Source organism: Nicotiana sylvestris, chromosome 10, assembly GCF_000393655.2.
Source record: "Nicotiana sylvestris chromosome 10, ASM39365v2, whole genome shotgun sequence".
Taxonomy (NCBI): domain Eukaryota; kingdom Viridiplantae; phylum Streptophyta; class Magnoliopsida; order Solanales; family Solanaceae; genus Nicotiana; species Nicotiana sylvestris.
In genome coordinates, this window is record NC_091066.1 from 159,247,732 (window position 1) to 159,262,708 (window position 14,977).

The window sequence follows — 14,977 nt, forward strand, 5'->3', positions numbered from 1 at the left end:
CCTGTTAGGTTAGCCTAACCAATGTTTACTGTCGAAATAGTAACTGCCTGGTCTATACAGTTCTTAACCCATAACCTTATCGGGGTGAAATAGTAAACTCCTAGCTACAAAAACATGCTAAGTAAATAACCTTCGAATACTAAGTCTAACACTTACCTGTTTAGCCTATCATTTAGACTAACAGTACTGCATATATTAAAGAGGGGGGGGGGAGAAGAATAGTACCCGAGACTACGTGATTTTGTGGCCAAACGACCTTTTGATTTTTTTTTCAAAACTCAAAATATTACATAGGGTGGTTTTTTTTACAAGAGTAGTAGAGAGAGAAATTAGAAAGAGGTCAGAGCGTTGGCTAATGTTTGCCTCCTTATAAACTGAAATGATCCTTATATAATGGATCAACTAACAATCAAACAAAACTAAAACAGCAAGATGCCCGACAAAATAATTACAAGTAAGGCCGACAAGATAAAGAGAAATCCTACATAATTAAAACCGGACAAATTACTTTATAAAAGTAAATTCCCTTCAATAGTGGAGGGGCCCGTTACTTTATTAAAGTTGTCTTTATTACCCCAATAATTTATTTTATAGGGCCTTCATGCCTTATCTTTTCCTTTATCGTTTTTTCTTGCAGAAGATTCTTCTGTTACTTCCTTCAATTTTGCAAGGAAGTCTTCTATTTCTTCCATATTAACTTTTGTGTTAGAAGTGCCTTGTGCTTCTCCTGCTACAGAGCCTTCTTCATCTGAAGTGTTGCTTAGGGAGGCCATAGATATATCATCTGCAATCCTTGCCTCAAAATTTCTAGCAAGATCTTTCTTTATTTCCTCGAAATATGAAGCGGGGATTTCTTTCTTGGATATAGCCCCTTTTTTCATTTGGAGCTTTCTGGTAACTTGTTGGAAGGGACTTATTTCACCTTCATCGATACTGGGTTTTTCTTGGTTAACATAGATTTCAATTTTGTCTTTGATTTGTTGGATCAATTCTTCACCGAATAATTTTCGTTGTTGATTTGTTTGAATCAATTTGGTCCAGAACTTGTTATAAACAATTCTTTGAAGGAAAGAAATTCCTTCACTAGTATAACCAGTTTCAACATCCCATTTCATTATCGAGGAAATAGAGAATTCTATAAAAAGAAATACATGGCAGCTATACCATCGTAAAAGATATTATCTTTTCGTAAGAAAATAATCTTGGGAGATATGTCTACCTATTGAGTATATACACTCTTAAATAAAGGAAGAAGTATTTCTAATGATGGACCATATGATTTCCACCATTTGAAGAACCAATTAGGAATCTGTTGACTGTTCATATTAGAGAAGAGTTTAATGAACCATGAGTGTCTCCTATTAGGATTCTCATAGAGAAAAGTTTTATTAAAACTTTCCACATAGTCCCAATAATTAAATTTAACAGAGAGCTTTTGGTCAGGATGCATGTATTCTCGATCCTTAAGGGTACTAATACCCCATTCATCCGAAGGTATTACCTTCTTAATAATAATTTTCGAAAAACTATAAATTTTCTTGGTGTTTGCAGGATAAAAGTGCTGAATTTCAACGGATCCCGTTGTTGAGAGTATAATCTCATAGTGCATCCTGTATTTACAAGCAGGAGTAGCGTATGACGCTGTATCAAAATACCCGGCCATTAATCGCCAACGGTTATCCTTCCATTTAAGGTCGGATTGTTCCAAAAGAATTATTAACTCTTTTGTATCCTTTCGGTTATAAACCTCAAGGTTCTCACTACTATCCTCTGATATGACTGAGGAGTAGGTTGGTACATTAGATGATATACCTTCATCTTTTCTGTATTGTATAAAATCCATGAAATCCTTGTATATAGGGTGATCGGTATTACCTCTTGCTATATTAGCGGCTATTAGCCTTTGATTTCCAATTTGGGCGAGAATATTATTCCCTCTACTATCGGTAGATGCCCTTCCTCTTCCTCGACCCTGAGGAGGTCTGTATATAGGCCTCATAATCTGTAAAGCCAAAGATAAAACTATTAGTTCAAATATTCTCTAGTGAGAAAATCAGGAAGGGTATTATGAGACCCTTTTTTATATATTATTTCAAAATCAAAAGGAGCTAATAATGCTTGCCACCTTGCAAACATTTGCTTGGAAACATCATGTTTAAAATCTTTATCAAAGATAAACTTTGCAGCTTGACAATCAGTTTTAATCAAAAATTTCTGATTGTATAAATCAGTTTGGAATTTCATAACACATTTAACAATAACAAGAATTTCTTTAGCTACGGTTGCATAATTCTTCTGGGATTCATTCCATTTTCCTGAATAAAATTGAACAAGGTATTCTTGTTTATCTATTGGAGAACATTGTTTCAATATTCCACCATAACCAATATCAGAGGCATCGGTTTCCACAACCTTTGCCCAAGTGGGATTTGCGAGAGTCAAACAGGGAAGGTTATTAATCTTTTGTTTTATTCTCTTGACTGATTCAGTATGACTGTCAGTCCAAGCCTTTGGGTTTTTCTTCAATCTATCATAAAGAAGAGCAGTATTCTTAGCAGGATTCTATATAAAAGGAGAAATATAATTCAAGCTTCCTAGAAATTATTGAAGTTGGGTCTTATCAGTAATAATATCAGGGAATTTAGAGGCAAATTCAATACTTCTATTAATGGGAATAATTCTACCCTTTTAAATATTATGACCCAAAAATCTAACAGTGTTTTGGAAAATTATCATTTTGGTTTGGATATGACTAAACCATTTTGAATAATAATTTTTTTAAACAAATCTAGATGTTTAAAATGATACTCAATATTTTTTGAAAATACTAAGATATCATCAGTGTAAACAATTATGAAATCCGTATAAGGAAGAAAAATATCATTCATAATTTTTTGAAATTCAGAAGGTGCACTTTTCAATCCAAAGGGCATCACATTCCATTTACACTGACCCATTGGAACATTGAAAGCAGTTTTATACCTATCCGATTCAAATATCTGAATTTGCCAATAACCTGATTTTAAATCAAATTTTGAGAATATGATGGCATCATGAAGTCTGTCCAATAAATCCTTTTTATTAGGGATAGGGTATCTGATCCATTTTAATACCTTATTAAGGGGCTTGTAGTTAATAACTAATCTAGAAACTCTTCGTTCCTGTTCCGCATGCTTATTAATATAAAAAGCAGTACAAGATCATTTGGACTTCGAGAGTCTAATCAAACTCTTCTGCTGCAAGGAATCAATTTTTTTTTGCATAACTCTAAATAATCAGAGTTCATCTGACAAGGTCGAGCCTGGGTTGGGATATTATCCTCAGAAACAGAAAAGTTATTTTTAATAAAATTAATTTTTTCTACAAATTTAGGTTTTTTTAAATCCTGTTCAATAGTAATGTAACAAATCTCATTTTTCAAAAATTAAATTTGATTGACTTTTAAAGAAATTTTATCAGAAATAATTTCATTTAGAAATCTTTGGATTGGTTGAGTTATAAACTCAAAAGTAATATTACTACTATTATAAATGCCAGTAAAAGTTTTTGTATCCCAATGTAAAAAAGGCATCAATTTGTGAAAAATTGGGACACCTAGTATTACATCAGGGTCAATATCTTTTACCAAAACAAAACTTTCTGGTATACAAATATTTTATTAGCAAATAAAAGCTTTAGGTAATTTATATGAAATACCCATTGGACCACCGCTAACATTCTTTAAATGGTGAGTAGTTTTATGAAAATATCTGGAGGGTATTACTCCTTCTTTTACACAACTCAAGTCTGCTCCACTATCAAATAAAGCAACAAACTCTTTTTTGAAATTGTAATCGATCAAAAGTGTTATTTTTATTAAAAACTTTTGAGAGGTAAAATATTGAATTTTTTGCAAAAATTCATCTTCAGAAAAATCCATGGTTGCCAGTAAAGTATTGGTAGTAGCTTCTTCTGAAGAATTTGCTACAGCATTTGTTTCAGTAATCTTGATACTGAGGTTTTTGTCAGAATTCTCTAATTTGAGAACTCTTTCATTTAAGGCTACATTTGAAGCCTTTAATTCCGATATTTTTTTCTTGAGATGATTTATCTCAGTACTTAAATCTTGGGCAGTAGCCATCTTTTCAGGTTGAGACTTATTTTTCACCATCTTTCTAATTTCAGACATAGTGTAAGGTCCTTTTTGATATGAAACTTCAATTTCTTCCACCTCTGTCCCTATCTCAGAACTCGTAGGAAGTTTATCAATAATTTGGGATCTCAATTTAGGGTCCTTAATAACCCTTAATAATTCCCACATGTTGTCATTGGTCAAGACGCTGATATTCAAGTCTGTGAACTGGGAATAAATATTATAGAGATCATTATCAGTGTTACAACACTGTTTTGAGCATTGTCCTCTATCAGAGAATTCGTGATCATTATTAGAAGATGAAATATAATTCTTTTTCTGAAGGACTCGTAAGTCTTCACTTGTAGATGAATGATCTTCATCTGTGTCAGATATTTCTGGTGAAGAGTTCAAAAGAATCTTATATAACGATTCTTTGATACTATCATCTAAATCAAGGTCTTTGATTTTGTCTTTGACCTTGCAATCTTTTGTATAATGGTCTATACTTCCATATTTGTAGTAGGCCTGAGGGTTTTTTGATTTGATATAACCCTTTTTGGCTTTATGAAAAGCCTTTCTTTTCTGGGTTCGTTCATAACATTTCAAACGTTTTTTAGGCGAACCATTTTTCTTCTTGAAATCCTTTTTCTTATGGGATTTCTTTCTATTAGAAAGTATGTCAATGGCGAATTGTTCACAGAATTCGTCTAATTGATGTCTTTCAGTGAGACGATGTTTCTTAATTTACTGGTTTAGCTTAATCTCATTGCACAGAGCTAAACCTTCATGAGTGCAAACACTAAAGAGTTTACCATATGAGTAAGTATCATAATTGATACTCATTCCTGTGCCTCTAAGGACCTTTCGAATCCTTTCAGCAAATAAGGGAGGGAGTCCATCTATGAATTTAGACTTCCAATGAGTACTATTACTCTCTGGTAATTCCATCACTCTCGATAAGAAAATATATTTATACCATCTAAAAGATGTGAGAGTTTTACACCTCAGATTCTGGAGCATCATTCTAATGGTATCACTATTATCAGACCATCTACCAGAAAAATGCTCGATGATATTCATGACTAAAGAATAGACTGAATTTTGGGCAGTCTTATCTTCTTCAGCCTTGGTCGCACTTATTATTTGAAAGCGTTGGTCATGAGTGAGATAATTATCCCACCAGCCTTTTAGCTGACCAGTAAATCCGGCAATAATCATTTCTGCAATTGCCCTATCTGTATTTTTATTTACTTTACAGATAGTACTATACATAAGCATTCTATGTACTGTTGTATAGATTTATCTTTCAGCAGGACCATCTATATTCCACTCATAGATATCTGACCCACTATAACCTTGGTGGTAGTGGTCATTGTCCTGTTCTTCTATTAGAACATCTTGAGGGGTTGGTCTAGGATAATAGAACATCTTTTAGTATGGTTTACGAGCATATTTTTTTAGAGATTTTATTAATCTCATCGCCTACCTTCAGGTTGCAAGTAGACGCATGTTCTAAACTTAGAGGATTAGCTCTAAATTCACCTAGCTTCCTAACAAGAAGTTCTTCGATATTATCAAGGCTTATGTCATCCAGACTCTTTAATTTAAGGTTTCTTACCTGAGGAGGTGGTTGGATACTTGTGGTAGCGATTTTCTCTTTACCTTTAGTATCCTTCTGTTGAATTTTTTGGACTTCAGCTATCAGCTTGTCCAATTTCTCATGAATCTTAATAACATGTTCGCCCAGAATACTCACATACATATTAGTATAGTTGTTCTGAGTGAGCATGGTGTTCAAATTTTTGGTTGTTATCGCAGCAACATCATTTTCAAATATTTTTGAAAAAGCCGTACAATAAATAATTTTATCTTTTTTCCCTATGTCAAAAGATTGTTGGGGTGGAAAAATAGAATTAACAATATTTTCATTTGTGAGCGTATAATCTCTTTCTAACACATAAATATAGTTATAAACATGCTTAGATATAAACCAAGGAACAAAAGCAATAATCTTTTTTATTTCTTGCTAATATCCTTATAAAAATCATGTCTAAAAAATTGTATCAATTCACTAGTCATGTTTTCATGAAACCATTTTCTGAAAACAGCCCATCTAGGTTTTAGAAATTCTTCTAAAATTATTTTTCTTGCTGGTGAACACGGACTAAAATCTATTTAGTTTTCAACCATTATTAACACCATTTGGAAAGTTCATTTCGGATGCAGTAGGTTCAAGATCTGTATTAATCTTGACGATATTATCACTACTGATGCTGATGTCATTAATTCTATTACTTTCTCTAATTTGAGATGTGGATGCTCTAGATGAAAAATCTACCACATAATCAACTGGAGAAATATATGAAGAATTTGATCTAGTTAATCTAGATGATAAACTGATATTATCAGTTTTTATGGGTTCATTGAACCTGATTTTAACAGTGCCATCTGAGGTTTGTTCTATTTTTGTAACCTCAGTATTACAAGTGTTTCGAGGGGCAACTGCTTCCTCTATGACCCATTCCTTTGGGAAATCAATTTCATCCCATTTGATAGGCCTTCTGGTGGTTACTTTGGATTTATCAAAGTTGGTTTCTATAAGAATTTTTTCATTTTTGAAATCCATAATTTTACACATAGGATTCAAAGTACATATAGGCTTAATACAAGTCGCCTTTAAGCTACTTACTTTAAGAGGCTTACCTGAAAGCTTTATAGTAGCTCTCAGAGATGGCAGAAATTAGAATTGGAAAAAGTCTCTTATAGGGACTGTGCAAACCAGTTTGGCCTATGGCCCTCTTTATTTTAATGCTTATCCCAATTTACAATTTTCTCTTAATAATGAGAATTCTTTAAATGCTTTAATACTTAGCGTTAAACTAAATCGTCAAATATAGAATAAAGTTACCATATACTATTGACATTTTTTAGCTTGCCACTTGACTTAATCATAATGTCAATCATATATGGTAACTTGCTTGCTTTAATATATATATATATATATATATATATATGTATGTATATATGTATATGTATGTATATATGTATTTGTATTTAACTAAGGCAGAATAACCTAAATGGCACCTATACTTGTGACACTTTGTCATGCCGGTCCTCCTACTTTACTTTTTTTCATCCAGACACTTTAACTTGTTCAAAATTAATATTTTAAACCCCTCTGACCGTTGACCAAGCACGTGTGACAAAATAATGGTTGAGCTGGACAAAGTGGGTGTAATTCACGCAGATAAGGAGCATGAATATGAATATTTTGAACTAGAAATAATTAAAATAAAAAGAAAAAAATCATTAAACTAAGAATAAAAAATAAATAAGAAAAAAAGAAGAAAAAGGGATATTATATTCCTCCCTCTTCGTTCCCCCCTCCCTCCTGTGAGATTCTTCTTCTTCCCCGCTCCCGTCCCTCCCCCCTCCCACCACACACACCACCCCCCTTTTCGTCTCTCCCCCTGTACGCTAACAATAGGCTTGCTAATTGAATTAGCTTTCCGGGAGAGTTTCTCCACAAGTTCCTGCTGCCTTCTTGCCATATCAAGCTCCCCATTGGCTTTGAAATCCACGTCAATGGAAAACTTAAGAGAAAGGTCTTCAACCTCTCTTAGTGATTCACTCATAGGTTCTTCAAGAGTTGGCTTCATGACCTTAAGACGATTGGCAGGGTGGCGATTTCTGTAGTGTTGAACATAGGAGAGGTAATTTCGGTAGTGCTTTAGCCATGAGAAACGGTGGATATTCTTTGGGCCATTTTTACGACACTCCAGCCATATGTTTTTGTCAGCAACAAGCTTTAGAAAATCCCTTACTACAAGTGGCCATTGCTGCTATCAAATACTAATTTTGTTCTATTTTCATTTAATTTTGACATTTCCTATGAAGAAGAAATATGTGAATTTATTTTAGGGGAGAGAGATGAGATGGAGACATTGATTTTCTTTTTCTTTAAGAAAATAATATATAATAAATACTTTTAGTAGATAAAATATAAAAAATGACGTGAAATATGATGTGTCATCAACGTCAAGCAAGTGAGAGACACACACGGTCAGAGGAGTTTAAAATATTAATTTTGAACAAGTTAAAGTGTCTGGATGAAAAAAAGTAAAATAGGAGGACCGTCATGATAAAGTGGCACAAGTACAGGTGCCATTTAGGTCATTCTGCCTTTAACTAAAATAGTTAAATATAGAATAAAGTTACCATATACTATTAATATTTATTAGCTTGCCACTTGGCTTAATCATAATGTCAATCATATATGGTAACTTGCTTGCTTTAATATATATATATATATATATATATATATATATATATATATATATATATATCAGTTGCAAGTACTAGACATTCTTCTTTGACTAACCCACCATCGATGAAACTATTTCTTTGATACGCTAACCAAAGTACAAGATTTGAAATTAAAAACAATTCCTAATTTGGAATGGCGTTAAATTATATAATGTGGTGATCAGAAGTACTCTAAACTAAAAACACATTCTTCTATACAAGATGGCAAAGACTTTGATGACTCTATTTTTGGTAGTCGCCTTCTTTATCATATCACAAGGTCAGTCTCAATCTTTTTCAATCACTCAATCTCACACACACACACATAGTTGTTTTAGCATGAGAAGCACCTTTTAGTTGTCACATATCCTTGATTTATGTACCTAGATCCTCCAAAAATTTATATATATGCTATACGCTAACGAGTTTTGTGATCTTTAGATGTGGTGACAGCACAATGTCAGTGTAAAGGAGATTGTAATATTACATGTGAATCTGGTCTTCCAACTTGTGTTGATGGGTTTTGTGTATGTTTAGCTCTCGAGACATATTCCACCATTCATAAAGGTCTCTCTTTCCTTCCCTCGTGCTCACCCTATCTCTTTGTCTCTTAAATCTTTCTCATATTCAGTCACTTATGGACATAATACAGTTATAACATTAGCATAGTTGGATGAATCCGCCAGCTTTTAATTTGGTTATTTATGTAACTATGTCGTCCAAAAAACTATGTCTATACTAGATGCTAACGAGTTTTGTAACTTTCAGATGTGGTGAAAGCAGGAGAGTGTGATTGTCAAAAAAAAGCAGATTGTCGTCAGCCATGTGAATCTGGGCTTCCAACATGTGTTGATGGGTTTTGTGTTTGTTTAGCTCTCAAAACGGATTCCACCAATCATAAAGGTTAAGGTGGCGGTTTTGGTGGCAAGTATTAACCTTGCCAGATTTCTCGTAGTTATTAAAAATAAAGAATGCCTCATTGGCGGATGAGGTTTATATTTAATTTGATGATATTTACTTCGAAAAAATAATGATAATGAAATTGCATTACTTGGTTGGATCAAGACCAGAAAATCTTATTTATCTTCCATTTTAGATCTTATGTATGTTTTTCTTTTTTTTATGTATGTTGTTACTATATTCTTTTGGAGGAGCCAACGTTCAGGGTGGGGAAAATGGAGATTATGTAATTTGTACCTCTAGAACGCAAGGTTGCAACTTTAACATTGAATTATCAAGTAAGTTAAAACGGTATAGTTGAATTTATGATGTGGCTTGTAGACAAGCGAATCAATTTGATCCCAAAATAATAAATAAATTAAATAAAATGTAAGACTTAACGTTAAAATCAAGATAAGACAGTAAATAGCTTGGTTTCGGCAGCAAGGCTTCCGAAGACAGCAACATCAATAGACAAAAATAGAGTATTTATTGAGCTTAGAATAATGTGAGCATAAGTTTGTCAGAAATTTCCTCCTCTTGCAATGGCTGTTGAAGCCACTATTTATAGTTATTCCTAGGGAACAAGGTGCTAGGATCAAGCCCCTCTTAAATGATAATTACGGGGGTCGTTGATAAATGTATAACGCCAGTCTATGAATGTCAAAATTCCCCATAACGGATTGTGTAAATATAATACTCATGAATATTCTTAAGCCATCTGGTGGCAAACATTCGTTTGTATTTGTTAGCAATATTTCCTTCGGGATCTGCCCGAAGCCAACCGAAACTGCTGTCCCCAATCTTGGTTTTCACTTGCCTTGCTTTCTGTTTGCCTCCAGTTCCACGTGTCACTCTATTATTCGAGTATTTAATATGAACCGATTTTACTCTATATAGATAGTCCCCCTACTTTCCGGTGGCACATCTTTGTGCCATTGGAAAGTTGGTGAATATACATTTCTTGGCGGGAAATTTTCTGATCCCATCTTAAAAGTTTCTGACGCTTGATTAGTCGCACGTCTCTCCCGTTTAATGCCCCGAACATGCTTCACTCCACGATTTAGCAATACTTTGGTCGGTTCTCGAGGTAATGTTAAAAAATTATATTTCCAACTAGCCAGTTTTCGAGTTAGCTGGTCGATGAGGTATTGGTAATCAGTGGAAGACAGTATGGTGTTGGTTATAAGCAGGCCAGGTACCTGCCAAAATTAATTGTGGGTGCGATGTTAAAGAGTGATGAGATTTTATTTTGAGTGTCATTAGGTACATTAGTAGAGAAAAGAATTTTTGATTTAGAAAGGTTAATGCATTGGCCTGATTGGCACTGTAGTTAGTTTAAGATGTTGATAATTGTGTGCACATTCTTCTCAGTAGCTCTGGCAAACAAGACTAGGTCATCGGCGAAAAGTAAGTGAGAAAGTGGGGTTGATTTATGAGATATTTGAATTGACGCCCATTGAGGAAGGTCTACAACATGGTCAATCAGGCATGAGAGCAATGCCATGCAGATGATAAAATATAAGGGCTTAACGGGTCGCCCTGTCTAATGCCCCGTGTGGGTTAAAAGAATTGTGTAGATTTTCCATTGACTAGCATTGAACTAGAGGAGGTTGAGACGTATGACATTATTAGTTTGATTAAATATGGAGGAAAATTTAATTGGTGTAGTGAATAATGGATAAAAGACCATTCTAAACGGTCGAAGGCTTTCTCGAGGTCAATTTGTAATAACATGTTACCAATTTTACCTTTCTTTCTTCTAAAAGAGTGTACTGCTTCCTGAACTATGATAGTATTATCAATGGCGCGTCTACCTGGTATAAAAGTACTTTGTGTGGGGCTAATAATTGTGGATAAATATGGTCTAATACAGTTAGTAATAATCTTCATAATGATTTTATAGATTGTATTACAGAGTCTTATTAGATGGTATTGAGCAATGTTTCAGGGTTTTGAACTTTGGGAATTAATGTGAGAAAGATTTTATTGAGTTCAGCTGGAATGGTAGCTGAAGAGAAGGCAGTTGTACAGATGGTAACTATAACTAGTTTTGTATCTTCCCAGAATTTTCGAAAGAAAGATGGGTGTAGGTCATCTAGCCCAGGTGCCTTAAAAGGTTGAAAGGATGAGATTGCTCGATAAATTTCATTATAGGTTAGTGTTTGTGTCAGCATTTGATGTATAGCATTGGAGAGCACATTATAGGAATAATTAGAATATAATTTGGGAGTAGATGTGATTTGTGTTGTGTATAAAAGTTGAAACTGGTTAGAAATTGTGTTATATATGGTATTAGGATCAAACGTACAATTACCTACACTATCAACAAGCCCAAGTATATGATTGCACCTGCGTCGATGAATAGTTGTAAAGTGAATAAATTTGGTATTGGCGTTTCTTTCGTTTAGCCACTGAATCCTAGATTTTAATTTCCAAAAATCTTCCTCAGCTTGTAGGAGTACATTTAAGTTTGTTAGGAATCGATCTTCTAGATTGTAGTGGAAAGAAGTTTTTTGGTGTGGATTCATTCGTTGAATGCCAGCTATTCTGGGGAGTAATTTTTTTTTTTTGTAAAAACTATTACCAAAGGTATTAATGTTCCAATCTTTAAGATGAGTAGTAAAGTTATGGAGAGAATCAAAGTACAACGGGCTATAGTGCCAATGAGAGGAGATAATATGACGAAAATCTGAGTTGCTTATCCACATTTTTTCAAAATTAAAGTTAGAGGTAGTCTTGGAGAATGGTTTTTGTAAATTAATTAATAGTGGGCAATGGTTTTAGTGTGTGCGTGGAAGGTGTAAAACAGTAGCATCTTTGAATAATTTTATCCAAGGTTCGTTAGCAAAAAATTTATCTAATTGTAACGACCCGACCGGTCATTTCATGAATTATCTCGTTTCCCCCATTTCTGCTTCCTTATATATTCCTAAGCTGTATTTCATCATATCGTGTTGGTTGGTTTGGGTACGGAGTGGTTTCGATGTGAAACGAGACACTTAGTCTCCTATTTAGAAGCTTAAGTTGGAAAAGTCAACCGGATATTGACTTATGAGGAAACGACCTCAGATTTGGATTTTTATGGTTCGGTTAGCTCCGTTTAATGCTGTATTTTGTCCCGGGCCTTAGTGGGCCTAACGGGCCGGGCCTCGCGGTCCCGGGCTTCGTGGTCCCGGGCTCTGGCGGTCCCGGGCCTGGCGGTCCCGGTCTTCGTGGGCCTAATGGGTGGAACCGGCCCGTGACGGGCCTAAGCCCACATGGTCCTGTGCTTAACGGGCCGGGCTCGTGGGCTTCGCGGGCCTAGCGGGTTTTTTTTTTAAGACAATTTCTTGTAGTATCATGGCTATATTAAAAATATATATGTAGTATATATGTATATCTAATTATTAAAGTGCTTGACGAAAAAGAAAATAACAAAACAATAGTAAAACACTAAATTGTCATGCATAAATATCACTTCTTGAAGTATATTATATTGTATCTTATGTATATATATTCTCTTATATATTTTCTTTTAGTATATGTATTGTATCTTATGTATATATATTCGCATAATAATATATTTTCTTGTAGTATATATATTGTATCTTATGTATATATGTTCGCATAATATATTTTCTTGTAGTATATATATTGTATATTATGTATATATTGTAGCATAATATATTTTCTTGTAGTATATTATATTGTATCTTATGTATATATATTCTCTTATATATTTTCTTGTAGTATATATATTGTATCTTATGTATATATATTCGCATAATATATTTTCTTGTAGTATATATATTGTATATTATGTATATATATTCGCATAATATATTGTCTTGTAGTATATATATTGTATATTATGTATATATTTTCGCATAATATATTTTCTTGTAGTATATATATTGTATATTATGTATATATTGTAGCATAATATATTTTCTTGTAGTATATATATTGTATCTTATGTATATATATTCGCATAATATATTTTCTTGTAGTATATATATTGTATATTATGTATATATATTCGCATAATATATTGTCTTGTAGTATATATATTGTATATTATGTATATATTTTCGCATAATATATTTTCTTGTAGTATATTATATTGTATCTTATGTATATATATTCTCTTATATATTTTCTTGTAGTATATATATTGTATATTATGTATATATTGTAGCTTATAAATAATTCTAAGTATAGACAAAGAAATATTGCGAAAAGAAGCTCATGGGTAGAAGCAATAAATTTTATTACCAAAAAATGACATATCTTTCTTAGTCATCCTTCCCCCAATGGAATGAGCACAACAAGGTACTAATACCACCATTAGAAGGAAAAAAAACTAAGGAAGATGTGCCAAAATACAAGTTACATATTATTCTATGTATTATCTCTAACAAATCTCATAAATCCTTCAAGGTTCGGAGGAGGTTGCGTTGGTGGTGGTGGAAAAGAAGCTTGTTCATCACCACTTCCGGGCGAAGCCGAATCCTCCGTAAGTTCCGCTATCATTTCTTCATAAGCTTCATCTATCGCCGGTTGTGCTTCTGCAATTCCAAAGTTTCTTCTTTCCGAGCGGATCCAATCTCTAAACAATACTGATTTTTCCAAGCTATCCCTCATAGACGCTCTATGATCACCTATTTGCAGTCTTGCTTGACTGAAAGCGCTCTCTGATGCAACAGTTGAAGCTTGAATTGATAAAATATCCCGAGCCATCCTTGCAAGAACAGGAAAATATTTTTCCCTTGCCTTCCACCATTCCAAAAGATCAAAAGAGCCGTCTGGATTCTCCTTTTCAAGTCCCTGAGACAAATAAACTTGAAGCTCATTTAGATGTGAAGTTTCATCATAATTTTCACCTTGAGACCCCCTGAACTCCGTCCAAGATTTAAGAGCTTTTAAGCCCGCAACTCTTTTAGAGGATTGTGAGCTAGACGAAGTAGGGGTTGGAATAGTTGGCCTAGCATGCTCTAAGGCAAGTTGATAAGCATTATAAACTGTTTGAGCGTTAATCTTAATTGAAGCTTTTGCATCTGCAAGTGTCGCAATTTCCTCATTTGAAAGATCTAAAGCCTTATAAATATTTGAATACCAAAAAATGAGGACCTCCCAATTTCATTGTAGGATTTAGCATTGCAGCAAGACCATAAATAGGAGGGATAGGAAAAAAATATTTTTTAAACTTTTGTTTCATTTCATTTATAGCAAGTTCATAAATATCCCCACCCTCACTAAATTCAACAAACAAATCAGATAGTGCTGCAATATAAACTAAACAGTTTGAAATAGTAGGATAATATTGCCCAGAAAATGCATTTGTTGCAATTTGAAAATGTTCTAAAAAATCTAAAAGAATTTTAACATTAGTCCAATCTTGAGTGGTAAGCATTTCATCATCATCTTCACCACCTACCCGAGAATTAAACGTTGCATTAATTGGGTTTCTATATTCATATGCTACTACTAAACTTTCGTACATACAATTCCATCTAGTCGGGCAAGGTTTAGGAACCTTTCTTTCTCTAAGGCCATATTCATCACATTTTTTAAAATACTCTCTAAGTCTACTTCTACGGTTTGAATAAAAAAGCCAATTAAGAGTCATTCTAACCT

General features: G+C 33.6%; 1 protein-coding gene across 1 annotated transcript; it reads left to right on the plus strand.

Annotated features, from left to right (window-relative positions):
• The first annotated feature begins 8,629 nt into the window (after nt 1-8,629).
• LOC104224222 (putative defensin-like protein 298) lies at nt 8,630-9,557 on the plus strand. The gene is made up of 3 exons (XM_009775827.2): nt 8,630-8,699; nt 8,861-8,986; nt 9,188-9,557. The coding sequence occupies exons 1-3, from the start codon at nt 8,642-8,644 to the stop codon at nt 9,325-9,327; spliced, it is 324 nt and encodes a 107-aa protein (XP_009774129.1). The 5' UTR covers nt 8,630-8,641; the 3' UTR covers nt 9,328-9,557.
• The last annotated feature ends 5,420 nt before the right edge of the window (nt 9,558-14,977 follow it).